Source organism: Nanorana parkeri, unplaced genomic scaffold (assembly GCF_000935625.1).
Source record: "Nanorana parkeri isolate BGI_ZX_2015 unplaced genomic scaffold, ASM93562v1 scaffold159, whole genome shotgun sequence".
Taxonomy (NCBI): domain Eukaryota; kingdom Metazoa; phylum Chordata; class Amphibia; order Anura; family Dicroglossidae; genus Nanorana; species Nanorana parkeri.
This window is the reverse complement of record NW_017306427.1, coordinates 200,859-215,081: the sequence shown is the minus strand read 5'-3', so window position 1 is coordinate 215,081 and position 14,223 is coordinate 200,859. Positions and strand designations below refer to the sequence as shown.

The 14,223-nt window shown below is 39.3% G+C and overlaps 1 protein-coding gene across 2 annotated transcripts in view; it reads right to left on the bottom strand.

The window, feature by feature from the left end:
* PTCHD1 (patched domain containing 1) overlaps nucleotides 1–14,223 on the bottom strand; it is a 176,828-nt gene that overhangs the window by 85,330 nt on the left and 77,275 nt on the right. Inside the window, exon 2 of one of the 2 annotated variants that reach the window (XM_018554454.1) lies at nucleotides 10,861–11,521. In XM_018554454.1, coding sequence (XP_018409956.1) covers nucleotides 10,861–11,521 — 661 coding nt within the window. The remainder of the gene's footprint in view (nucleotides 1–10,860; nucleotides 11,522–14,223) is intronic. The other variant, XM_018554455.1, reaches the window with a different exon arrangement.

Genomic DNA, 14,223 nt, shown 5'->3' with positions numbered 1-14,223 from the left:
GAGATTCTCTGAAGAGTTAAGATCTGAAAGTACTTTAATGCAGTGTTTGTTTATTTAATTATTCATTCTATAAATTCATTCAGACTGTTGAACATAACATTTTTATATAACTACAGCTTTAAAATTCAGAAAACATCACCAATGCTCTTCAAGACACCCCCTTTCCATGAGATAACAAATGCTCCTGTAAGTGAAAGTTGTATGGATTCCTGGAAGGTAACATTACTAAGATAAAAGGACACTTCAGGCAGTATTTTGTGATCCTAGACAGACTTGTGAAGCATTACATGAGAACATAACTTGTAGGGTTAAGGTTAGGAAAGGTTGTGCCAATAAGTCAATAAGTAATGTGCTTAAGGGACATATATCATTATTCAAGTAAGTATCCAGTAAACTTCCTGATGCTGACCACAAATGCCTTGGGGGGAATTTTCCTCACACTGACCACCAATCCTTGGGAAAGAATCTTATACTTAACGATGCCAATACTGGGGGGATTTCCAAACACTGACAATGTGGAATGTTTCCTCCCATTGACCACCAACACTAGAGCATTTTTTCACCCATTGACCATCAATTCTGGGGTATCTTTCCAGGGTTCATCATTTAAGAAAGATCATTTATCCTGTGTAGGGATGATCAAAACAACTCGGGTTGAATTAGCGTGCCCTTAGCCGGGCCCATTGTAAATTCCGGAAATTGCTATCTTTAGTCCGAACCCCATTGTGAATCTTGAAAATCAATTTTGGCCATTTTCAAGGCTAATAGGCAAGAGATTGTCAGTCAATGCATGGGGAGCTGGGCACTGTCAAGGAACATGTGACAATGCCAAAAAAAAAAATTATGTTCAGTGGGGAGTGGGTCCTCCTTTTTATTGGATTTTGAGGGCATCATGGGAAAAACATAATTCCTTCATAAAACATGCTTGGGAGATGCCTTTAGGCTTCATACAATGTTACAGAACAGCACAATGCTCAAAGACAGCATCAGTGACAATTAATTCTGACATCACATATTTGGAATGTGTATTTAATTTTTTACTTTTACATTATTGGTTGACTTAAATAAAGAAGCAGCAGTGGTAGTAGCCATAATAGATCTAAAAGCTATAGGAAAGTTTACAATACCAACTTTATTCCAATTGCCGAAAAGTGGCAAAATAGTTTTATAGCTTAGCATGTGGTCTTTTTGTAGTACCACATTATATTGTATTAAAAGTTTATCAAAATGTCACAGCAGAGTGCACACAAACACTTTAAAACCACAACCCAAAATGTCAGAGACGAGGCAGTTTCCATCCATAAATAATTAAAAATTGCAGTGCCCTATTTCAGAGACCATAGCCACACTTATAGCACAGTGGATGAAGAGTAAGTAGCTTGACTGGGCTGCAATGTAAAAGAGAGCTATAAGGCAGTTTTTAATCATAAAAAAATAGAGTGTACTATTTCAGAGACGACAGCCAGAATTATTGTACAGACTCCATAGACAGTATTTAAACACTTGGGGTAGTACACATTTTCAAAATGGCATACAACATGCAGCTTTTTGGCCTTAAAACCCCCTAAAGTTTATATATTTCCCAAAATAAAGGTCTAAATCTTTACAGACTCCATGAACAGTATTTCAACACTTACATACTTACCAACTGCCCTGGATTTGCCAGGACAGCTCTGCTTTTCCCTCAGTTTTCCTGCAATGATTGTGTCCCGGGCTGTGTCAAAGGATCACAATGCAAGGCATATCTCCTCCTGTGGTTCTCTGCTCTAGCTTTCCCCCTGTGAGCAGCTGCTAAGCGGCCACTTTGTGCTGGCTCCCTTTTTCTGCATGGAGCACTTCGCTAGTACACTGCGTATAAAATACAATGGAAACTGGTGGAGGGGAGCTGCTTGTCCAGTTCACGAAGCAGAGCAGTAGGTGAGGCATGGCTGGAAATAATTGGCACACACTGGTGTTAGTGACACTGAGATGTCCAAGTGCCTGGGTCATTGTGCAAGGCAGTGTACCTTGCCAGTTTCTCTGCCCCCCCATCGTACCAGTGCTCTCACACTGAGCATGTGTCTTTCCTTTCCTCCACTGAGCACCAGTGTACTCTTTCAGCCTCAACTGAGCACCTGTTCCCCCTTTCTGCCCCACACTGAGCACCAGTGCCCCAATTCTGTCCCACTACGCATCAGTGCCTCCCTTTCTCTCCTGCTGAACACCAGTGACACACGTCTGCACCCACTAAGCACCAGTGCACTCGTTCTGCCCCACTAAACACAATCCCCTCTTTCTGCTGTCATTGAGCATCACTTCCCCCTTTATCTAAAGTGCTTTATTGAGCTCCAGTGGTCTCCTCTCCCCACATTGAGCACCCATGAACCCCTGCCCCCCTACTAAGTGCCAGTGAAATACAATGCCTCCCACAACAATCAATGAGCACCACTACCCCCTTCCTCCCCACTAAGGACCACTGACCCCCTGTTCCCTACTGAGCACAACTGCCCACCTTGCTCCTCACTGAACACCAATATTTCCACTTACTCCCCACTGAGTACCAATGTTCCCCTTGCTCCCAGCTGAGCACTAATGCTCCCCCTTGCTCCTCACTGAGCACCAATGTTCCCCTTGCTCCCCACTGAGCACCAAGTTGCTTCTTACGTCCCAATGAGCATCAATGTTTCCCCTTTCTTCACAATGAGCAACAATGTTACCCCTTGTTTCCCACTGAGCACCAGTATTCCCCTTTGTTCCTCACTGACCACCAGTGATAAAAGACACTTTACCTTCCTTCAGACCCCCAACGTTAGCATTGATCACCAACAGTCAGAAAAAGGTTTGTCCCACTGACCACAGATGGCAGGCATTTTTTTCCTCCTACTGAACACATATGGTGGTCATTTTCTTCCTCCCACTAACCAGTGAGACCGAACATTTTTTCTTCCTTCTGACCACAGACCCAAGACATTTTTCCTCTGTTCACCACATATTGTCACTATGACACATGACCACTGCACTCTATCAGGGTTATTCACAAAAGGGTGAAGAGTTTGCAGAAGGCAGGAGAAGTGAACAATCTAGGACAACATAGTTAAAACAGGAAAAGTGAGCCGAATTGGAGAATTTTTCCAAATCAACTATGTGGTCCTATCTTTAATCCCAACCACTGAACTATATATTTTGTTTCACATTAAAGTGTGCTGACTGCTCTACTCTGCAGTATATATTGTGGTGTGCATTACAATAGTGCTGACTGCTGCAAATTACATAGTCTTGTGTATTGCCTTATTGCCTCAATAGTTGCTGCTTTCTGACTATTTTAATAAATTTTTTCTTAAAAGTAGGATCAAAGTTTAGCTCTATGTCCATATTCGTATTTTAAAAAAAAACATTTTTCATTTTAAAATTTAGGTTTATACATGCCTTTGAAACTCCTAATTGTGAAACAATAATTTAGGAGCATTGTAATAAACGTACCTCCCCTCGATTCAGGGAAGGAGTCCGGCTACACCCACTCCAGCGGCATCTGTTCACTCCAGCGCTGTCACGCAAGATGCCTCTCACCACTCCTCCCCTCTCACGTCAGGCTTCCAGATAAAACCGTGGGGGATTCAATTACTTGGCATCCTAGTGTTGTTGTGGACGCTAGCAATCAGTCCCCACTGTTACTACACCACTCTCTATCCTGAAGCATTGCTGCCTCCAATACAGCTGCCAGTTCATCTGACGGTCACACATGCTAAATTGCGGAGGAATCCTCTGGACTGTGGAACCAGCTCTTCCTCCCGGGATCATTGCAACTGCCTGCATACCTTTGATCTCACTAAAACCGCCAGTACCCTGCATTTACTGTTAGAAATAATGGTTACATGTAATACAAATGCCATCTGCCTTGTGCAACCGTGGATCAATTAATAACATTTCTCCAGGCAGGATTAATTTACGTTGTGTAGCAGTGTTATACCCAGTTTATGCACCAATGGACTATGTGATTAAGTACGGTTAAACTACAATTCTGCCATGTATATTGTGATGGAACAACTGCATGCTGTATATTTATAGGTTTGCTACCCTGTGCTTCATATATTCTATAGTTATCTGCAGTGAACAAACTGTCCTGTGGGAGAGTGTTAAGACTACCGATCCTATCTGCCACCAGTCTACGAACTGACGTTTATGCTCCTGGGGTAATTCACTCTGGGTTAGACCTTCATTACTAAAATTACCATTTAAAAGTATTGTTTATTTCAAATGAAGCACTAAATTGACTGCATGAAGGAATGCAGTAATAAGAAGTGCGTCATTTATTTTTGTTGTGTTTACTGTGGTATATGATGTCATACAGTGCCTACAATCGATCTCTCTCTCTTACTATACAGCATATGTTGTAGAACTGCAAACTGAACCACCCTACTTCCAATACCTGGGTGACAGAATTGGTCATTTCCTGGGTAAAAAATTACTGGTTAGGCCAACCTCCGCAGTTGAGATCCAGATAAGAGAAGAGACTTTTGATCAAGCATTACAAGCATTTTGTGGGTACAAGGAGTTTGTCTATTAGTTTAGTAAAGATGTCCAGTTGTGTTCAAAGCGATTCAGAATTCATAAAAGTATAATGTCTCCTGACTTTTATTACACAGGATTATTGCCACCTACATAATCCTTTAAGCCATCAGCAGCCACAACAGGTGTCACAATACTCAGCAAAAAGAATGATGTCAAATAATGTTTTCTAAGAATTTCATGCCCAACATCCTTATAATAAATCTTCATCTATATAAAGTATTCTAAGGGTAAATTGTACAAAAGGTTAATGATATGCCTCTTGTAGAGCTGTGCCCATTATAAATGAATGCCCCACCCCTAAATAAAGTAAATTAGATGGCTTGCTGGATACACAGTAAAAAAGGTGCCTTTGGAAATTTTTGTTAACTATGCACTGACAGTAAGCCAAATTTTCAAAATGGCACACCGCTTGCAGCTTTCCGGCCCAAAAATCTATATTAAAGTGTATATATTTCACAGAATAAAGGAATAAATATTGTACAAACTTCATACTTAAAAACTTGGAGTAACCTGCTTTTTTAAAATGACACACAACATTTATCTTTTCTGCCCAAAAAGCCAAATTATATATTGTATATATTTTGTTGAATAAAGGATTAAATATTGTATAGTCTCCATCAATGGTATTTAAACTCTTGGAGTAGGCCACATTTTCAAAACGACACTCGACATGCAGCATTTCAGCCCAAAAATTCACTGAATGAAGGATAAAATATTGTACATACTCCATAAATTATTTAAACAGTTTGGAGTGAAGTTATAAACAATTCACAAAGCCATACATCCTGCATAATTAAAAACAAAAACAAATGAAAAAAAACCCTCCCCCGGTGCAATGTTCACATCGAGCAGTGGGCAGAAATAAACAAAGCCTGCTATTGGCTATTTAAAATTGAAATAGCCAATTGCACTCTGGCTAATGCTCTGCCCACTGCCTGATGTAAGTCACAGAGGAGCGGACCTGTGCGGGAACTTTCTCTCTTATGTCTGCTCTTCTGCAGGAGCAATACCCATTCTACTATTGGCTATTTTAAATTGCAATAGCCAATAGCAGGCTGGCTATTGTTTTGCAAACTGCCTTCTGTCAATCAGCAGAGGAGCGGACGTAAAAAGAGAACTTTCTCTCTAATGCCCGCTCCTGCATGGACAGAAGGCAGTGGTAGGCAGCCATTTTGCTATTGGATAATTTTAAGTGCAATAGCCAATAGCAGGAAGGTTATTGCTACACCCCCTGCCTGATGTCAATCAGCAGAGGAGCTGACCTGGAGTATAGAAAAGTGGCTAGAAAAGTGAAGCACCTTTAGAAAGCTCTCTCAGTCAATTGCTGGTCACTTAAAGGCACACAGTGAGGAATTGCTATTCTCAGATTAAAGGCACACCCCTGGCGTATGATAGGGGCTGACATTTTTTCTCTATTTAAGCTTTAGAGATTTATGTTGGTATTTGGCTAAACACAGTGAAAAAAAAGTGCACAGGGCTTCAAACACAGCAAGAATTGTCTAAAAAAAACTGGATCCAGAACGGTCTTCAAATTTTTTTTACTGTTTAAAATGAAGGGCTGGTGGGAGCATTGGCTGTTTCCTGGTGTTCCATGGAACTGCATTAGAGAGAGTAGGTAGATCACTCTGTGTGTCTTGTGAGCTAACTTGGTATCCTGTAAACCCTATCCCTCTCTCCCTTAGACTTTGAGCCACTAAACATGCAAGCAAAGATTGACAGAGGAGACATCAGTCAGTCAGTCACCGCTGGTGGCTCAGGGAGTGATTTGGGCAGCAGTAAGTCAGTGCACAATTAAAAAGTCTAGGAGGGACCATTAAATGCAGCAGCCCCTCAGGGTGTCATCACTATACAGGTGAAACTCGAATAATTAGAATATTGTGCAAAGTTCATTTATTTCACTAATGCAACTTAAAAGGTGAAACTAATATATGAGATAGACTCATTACATGCAAAGCAAGATAATTCAAGCCGTGATTTGTCATAATTGTGATGATTATGGCTTACAGCTCATGAAAACCCCAAGAACCCCAAATCCACAACCTCAAAAAAGTAGATTATTACATGCAATCAATGAACCAGGATTGTACATAGAACAATATCGGACCTCTGAAAAGTACAAGCATGCATATGTACTCAGTACTTGGTTTGGGCCCCTTTTGCAGCACTTACTGCAATTACTTTTGCACGATATTCTAATTATTCGAGTTTCACCTGTATATATGGGTTTGCTAGACAGATAACAAGCTGAGTGAAAATATTGCTTTCCATTTTACCACCTGTTCCAATAAGATTGAAAACAGTTTATAAAAAGTGTGTGATTTATGTTCAGTTGTCTTTTAAATAAGGTTACAATGAGTGTCATAGGTTTTCATAGAAGCAAGTTAAATATATTTGGTAAAACATAATCCTTTTAAAACACAGTTGTAAGCATTCTATTATTTAATCCTAAGTAAACTCATATTGTGTTTTCCTCATCCCAAGATTGCAGCAATTCAGGTCATATTTGTTAATTACGATAATCCATCTGCTTTCAGCTGACAACATAATTACAAATTTAGGAGTTTACTGTTCAGCTATTCCGTTTACCTAAATAGGGATTTATTCTGCATTTTATAAATTGTAATTTAAGAGATTAGCAGCTGTACAGATGTTTACGCTGTAAATAATAGTGCATTGCAAAAGGATCTTCAAACACTGAATTTTACTTCCAAAACACAATGTGCTTGGCTGATTGTTTTAGAAACATAATTCAGTGCCAAAACATCAGTGGCAGCACATCACGCTTTCCCGAAATTAAAAATGTGAAGCACTGAGATATTTTGGATTCTATCAAACTACAGACAAAGCAAAAAAACTCATAGGCATGAGTACAAGGCAGTTGACACTCACATTAATTAAAGATGTCTACATAGGAATTCAGCAATCCTGCTCAGGCTAATTGTTGAGCTGCCAGACCTCAATTTTGGCTAATACTGATGTCCAACAAGAGATTGCAAAGCCAGCAATCAGTGTGAAAACAAAGTGACCAGATCGGATGAGTACACTAAGCAGGGCTTATCCACTCTACCACCTATCATTTCAAAATAAAAAATAAGGACAAATTAGAGAACTGCAAATATCAGCAAACCCACAAAATAATTCTCACTTGTCCTGATTAAAATTTCAACCACAATGGCAGACCACAGATGTAGACACGTGTACTTTTTTCTCTATCATGGCCTGTCTAGGGCTCAGCAGTGTTCATGTGTTGTTGTGCTCCTCACTCCTGAATTCTGTACTTCAACCCAGATACATGTCCATTACATACCACAGCTGTCCTGGGCATATGTGCCAAGTTAATCTTGTGTTGGCCTATATCCAATATACCTGGCCTTCGTGCACACAACATAATTTGGCATATGGACTTTAGAAGATAGGTCCTGGGCAAGCTACAGTAGTGTGAGGGTAGATTTAACTGCACTGGAGGTTTTGAGAGAGATTTGATCAGGGGAGTGAGGGGTGGTTTATGGGGTTTTACTTGCAGTTAGTTCCTTCTTAATTTGCCACCCATAAAATGTAAACCATGCTCACTTACAAATATTCACTTCTGCCGGAACTATAAAACTGTAAACGATTTTCCAAAGTTGAACTATACAGTTTATAAGGTTTGTTTTTCTTTGTAATTTTCCCTTTGTCATCTTGCACACTTGTATAAAAGATGGCATGATGGCAAACATCATGGCAAACTCATTGCAGTCTGCCAAACTTGTTTACTTTTCCTCACATCTGTGATGTCTATTTATAATCTCTTATAAGCTCGCTTACAGGTTGAATGCAAAAAATACCTGTCATGGGAGCATAAATCTGTTTTGGCTGTTTTGTCCCATCCTGAAAGTGCTCTCCCAAGTGTTGCAGAGAAGTCATATTACGTTTGGAGGAGCTTCACTCAGGAGAAACCAGGGTTAGAGTAAGAGCGAAGGCATGAGAGCTAGACAGAGTGGATGGTGACTGGCATCTATCTACGACTCCTGGGCTCTCCTTGAGGAAGAAGATGGCACTGTAGCAGCCCTATGCAGAGCCCCATGATGAAAGGTTATCAGCATTGCAATATTATTTTCAAGGTATATATGTCCAATTATTTCTAGTAGGGCAACAACTGGAATTTCAATAATCTGGACACAAGTTTGTTTTAATGAAGAGTTGACTTTCAGCTGTTTTGGTAAGCTTGTGAAATCCCAGCATAAAAAATATTTTTTTGCATAGTAGTTTAATTGATTAACACTACAAGAACATTTGGTACTTATTTACAAGTTCTAAATTAACTTCTGTATAGCTGTGCTTTCATCTTGTAAAAAAATATTTTAAAAATACAACATAATTAATATGACCTAAATTACACCTATTTGAATGAGAATTTAGCCAAACTAAGAGGTATATTTATAAAGGCCGCATTTACCAAATTAATAATGGGGACTGTATTGTCACCCTAGCAATGCAATAGAAATCTGCTCCAAACGTTCAGCAAAAATGCAGGGGGTGCAGCAAATGTGAGTGATGTAATACAAGGTGGTTTAGGTGCACACAATCTTTGTACTTTTTTTTTTCTTTCAAACGATGTAGCGGAGTGTTGTGAACAAAAAGGCCTCTCCAAGATGGTTACAGTTGGTTAGTAGTAAATGAATGCTTGAACACCCCAAACTGAAACAGCTTGAAACACTCATAAAATACTACCTGTGAAATATAAAATGTAATCTTAAATGAATGCCCTATCACCATAAATTTAAAAAAAATAAAGAAAAAAATACCAATGAAAACCCTACAATACCACCCTCAAGCAGAAAACATAACTATTTAACCTTTAATTAAGGCCCTATCAACATAAACCAATATACTACCCATATAAATGAAAACTCAAAAATACCAACACATTAAACAAAAACCCATTTCTTCATAAGAAAGCTTTGCAGCAAAAAAATAACAATAGATTTGCTATGGGCGGGACAGCAAATAAAAGGGACAGCTGACCTCAAATTTACCAACAAATAAAAAGGAAAGACAAAAAATCCCCAATAATGAAAAAAAGGCAGCCAATAGGTTGATACCCCAAAAGGCATGCAATCAAATTTAAAGCCTAGTTTTAAATAAAGTTTCCTAATTTACCCTAATCTCTCCTTATGCAGTTTGTCAGCATTCCCTATGCTTTCCCTGCAACAGCTTAAAACTCATCCCATTATTGGCTCTTGTAAGCCTGTTGGCCATATTTTAAAGGCAATGCAGTGATTATGGTTTTAAAAAAAAGCTTCTGGGTGAATCTGAACATAAATTCACTGGGACTGGTGCAGTAAAGCAATAGCAGATAATATGATTAATACAGTGAGTGAATATACTACATAGCTGACAATACTGTAATTATAGTTGCAGTACAAAAGCAGGATCCCAGAGGACCAGGGGACATGACTCAGCTGCTTAATCTATAAGCCAAAGAGTAAATAAGATGCAGTATCCTTTAATAATTATCAGTATTAAAATTTTCACATCTCTGAAAAAACTGAAGTTACTGTATACCATGTTTCATATAAATTAATTGGAGCTGGTCAGCACAGAAATCCAGGGACAAAATATCCAGTGACAAATCTTTGAAACCTGGGACCTTACCAGGAAATTTAAGTCAAACAGCAACTATCACAGACATTTCAGACTGATTCACTTAAAGAAACTACATCTACATGTAGTTCCTTATCCTTTTATAATTCAGCACAACATGTAAACATGGGATGGTGATTTTTCTGATGTGACTTGTAAATGATAGTTTTTAAATTCATTTTCATTAATCTTGATATTACAGGAAGCGACTGCACAGGTTTCAAATCACCCAAAGACTTGCAACAGCTTTTGATGCAAACATAACCTGTCAGACTGGAAGATGAGCATCTCATGTCTATAAGTATCTTAAAGGATTGTATCTTAAGTGCACTATCCCAAATCTGGTCTTGCCTCCTCACCCCTCCAGTAACTTTGAAATGTTACTGCAGTGCAGGGCTTTAGATGAAGTTTCAGCAATCCTGCCTCATGCTCAGAATTCTGACCTCTCACATGTCACTGGAGGAACCAAAGAGTGTACATCACAGTTCTGAGTGACAGAGCCTAAGGCCACGTTATAGAACCTACATCTAATGCATGCTTACAGTACTGCAATCTAATAGTTGTATAGGAGGTAGAAGCAGGAGTGCACTTAAATGTTACTTAATAAAAAATCAGCAGGATGGGGCACTTATCCTTTTGCACTGCACCTATTTATTAGCATAATGAAAAAGACAAAAAGTTGATAATTACCTAACATGATAAATGGAATGCCCAGGAAAGTGGAATTGTATTTTCCTCCCGTGAGATTGATCATTCCAGCAGCGGTGAGTGTGGATAAAGTGATAGTCACCAACCCAAGCAGACCAAGCCATGGCTTACTTCGGACACAGTCTTGCATGGAGCAGCACAAGATGGCCAGTGAGAGCACTAGGATAAGACTTGTAACCAGGTAACGCTCTGCAACCCCGCTGGTTTTCTGAAAATCTTCTCCTAGAGATGAAGACGTGAAAGGGTACATCTTGACCTCTCTGTTTAATTTCTGAAAGCTTTCTACGGTTTCACAGAAAATGGATTCCCACTTTTCAGCCACTAGTTCATTGAGGGAGTTGATTGCCTGCAGATAGTACGTGAGCTGAATGGCCTCAGCAGACTTAACCCGATCTTTGCTGTGCACAGTGACACCTCCCAACTGGTGCCCATTGTACACTTCTCTGCCATCCTTTAACTGTGTGATGGGATAGGTGATGACAAAGTTTGTTCGATTAAGGGACCGAGCGGCCTTCAGTTCCTCCAGAATATGTACTATATCATCCACTATGCAAGTCTTTTCATTGCTCAGCATGCAAATGTGCGCGAATGTATAATTAAACCCTGGACGGTGAACTTGAATCCTTTTCACTGCAGAGTGCAACTACAAAGGAGAAAAACAAACCAGATAAAATATATTAATATGCAACAAACCAGACAAAATAAGAATACATTTTTTTAACTTTGATTTGATTTTTTTTTTTTAAAGTTAAATTACATGGTTTTTCATGATTATTCATTATAAACTGCATATATTTAAACATAGATTATAATCCATTATTTAAGTCAATATTGGAAGGAACAGCAAAAATTAAAAGAAGTAATTAATATTTTCAAATAAATATGACAATGTTTAAAGGAGGGGTCTAAAACTCATTTGACTCAGGGGCCACTCGACAATTTTTTTTCCCATGGGGGCTGCTCGCCAAATTTCATACTTTAAATATATGCCCCTTTTGCAGCACTTACTGCAACTTACTTTTGCACGATATTCTAATTATTCGAGTTTCACCTGTATATACAGGTGAAACTCGAATAATTAGAATATCGTGCAAAAGTAATAAAAGGGGCCCAAACCAAGTACTGAGTACATATGCATGCTTGTACTTTTCAGAGGTCCGATATTGTTCTATGTACAATCCTTGTTTTATTGATTGCATGTAATAATCTACTTTTTTGAGGTTGTGGATTTGGGGTTCTTGGGGTTTTTAACCCCCGCACACCCACATATAAAATGAAATAAAAATAAAATACAGAGCCCCCTCTCCTGCTTACCTGTGTTACAGAGCCCCCTCTCCTGCTTACCAGGGAGGAGGCTGTGAGGAGGCAGATCAATCTCTGGTGTTCTAGCGGTGATTAGTGAGGTCTGCTGCAGACCTCACTAATCTATCCTTCGGCCCGAAGCTCACAACTGAGATGCAGCCGAAAGGACAGGAGCAGCTCTGCGGTCTGCATCCGATAGAGATGCAGACCGTGTAGCTGCTCCCACAAGTCATGTACACAGTCACCGCATACCTGACTTGTCAGCTGGCTGCGGATCGCACAGTAGCTGCTTGCGGTCTGCAATTGGCCAGCGGGCGGTACTTTGAGACCGCGGGTTTAAAGGCTCGGTCCACCCAAAATGTATAAATCAGCTATAGATGGAATTTCCAAAATTCCCGCAATGAACCCACCCTGAAACTCCCGTTTGGGAGTTCTTGGTATTACTGCCCGAAATTAGTTCCCTGTGTCTTCCTGTTGCGCTCTTCAAAATGCTGAACCTGTTCTAAAAAATAGGGAGACTTTATAATAGTCTTACTAGTTTTAGACCTGGGAACTCAAGTGCGTAGATGTCACCACCTAAACCCCTCTATCCAATGTGTATTTTCAGTAAGGCACACAAACTAAGATTAGAAGGCACATCTGCATCCTAAAAGACTTTATTATGTAACACATAATTAAATTGGATACAGCTATAAGTACATCCTATTTTGGTAACCTAAATAACATTTTTTTTCTTTCATTATGGAGAAATTAATCTTCAAAGATCTCTCAAGTTATTAAAATTGTTCTCTCCCCCTGCTACCCGCTCCCTGCAGTGAATAAGCAGACTTACAGGCTTTTAATCTCCAATGTAAACACAGAGCAGGTGTTCTCGGAGTTGCCTGAGAGAACTTATTTAGTGCTCCTGCTGTGAACTTATTGTAATAATGGATGATGTTCCCAGTAGACATGTAAAACTCGTTTTGTTCCGAATGCATATTTTGACGAAATTTTGTGAATTCGGACCATCAGATGCATCCGAATGTCCGAATTCCAATCAGGCCAAATGCAAACGAATACAAATGTTCTTTTAACAAAATTTCGGATCACCTGGATTTCGTTCAAAATGAAACTAAATCGGATAAGTGACTGTTTTCTTCCCAATCAGAAAACCCCATCCAAAACTAAAATGAAATTCTGAAAGATCCGAATCATGAAACGAAATGGCATTCAGACGCAAAAGAACGAAAAACACGAAATTAAATGAAACTATTTTTTTCCGGCTTACATGTCTAGTTCACAGTGATCCTAAACTGACTGCAGCTATAGGGACTTAAAGTGATGTTAGTGTCAAAATGTTTTTAAGCTATTTTAAATGCAGATGAGATCACTTACAATGGATGCTGCTCCTTGATGTTTAAAAGTTTTAGTTTCCTGCAGAATCAGCTGGTCCTTTGAGCACTAGTCCTGACTTCTTATTTTAGAGTAACTCCTTTCTCAAGCAGAGTGCTATGTAGTCAACCTTGACACAAACAGAGAAAATCAAGCTACTCCCCACCCCCCTGGCCCTCTCTCCTCCCTATTCCAAGCTAGTAGATGAACAGTTGCTGGAGTCTGCACTGTCATTTGTGATCTCTTACAGAACAGGAAGTTCAGGGAAGCTGAGCTGAGAGACTTGGAAGTAGCTGTTCAGAAATATGATGCCTGTAAGTATTTTGGCAAAAAAGTAAAGCAATACTTTGCTGGGCAATGTATATTTCATTGATCTGGATTCATAAAAAAAAAATAGAGTTTAACACTACTTTAAAGTTGTCAAACAATGTCTGGTTCTCTGTCACATTAAAGTGTGTTTCTGCAGTTCCTGTCTTTGAATGTTGCAGCGCAAGTCAGTATGGGAAACTGATGCCTTATTCATAGGCTTGGATTCCCTTCTTGCTCAGCAGGGCTGCAAACTAGCTTTTATTTATGGACTGCTCAGAGGTTCGAAACAATTCAGTTACACTAGTAACGGTGATCAGTAAAGAACATAATTTAATGATGCTCCATTAGTAATATTATACTAAT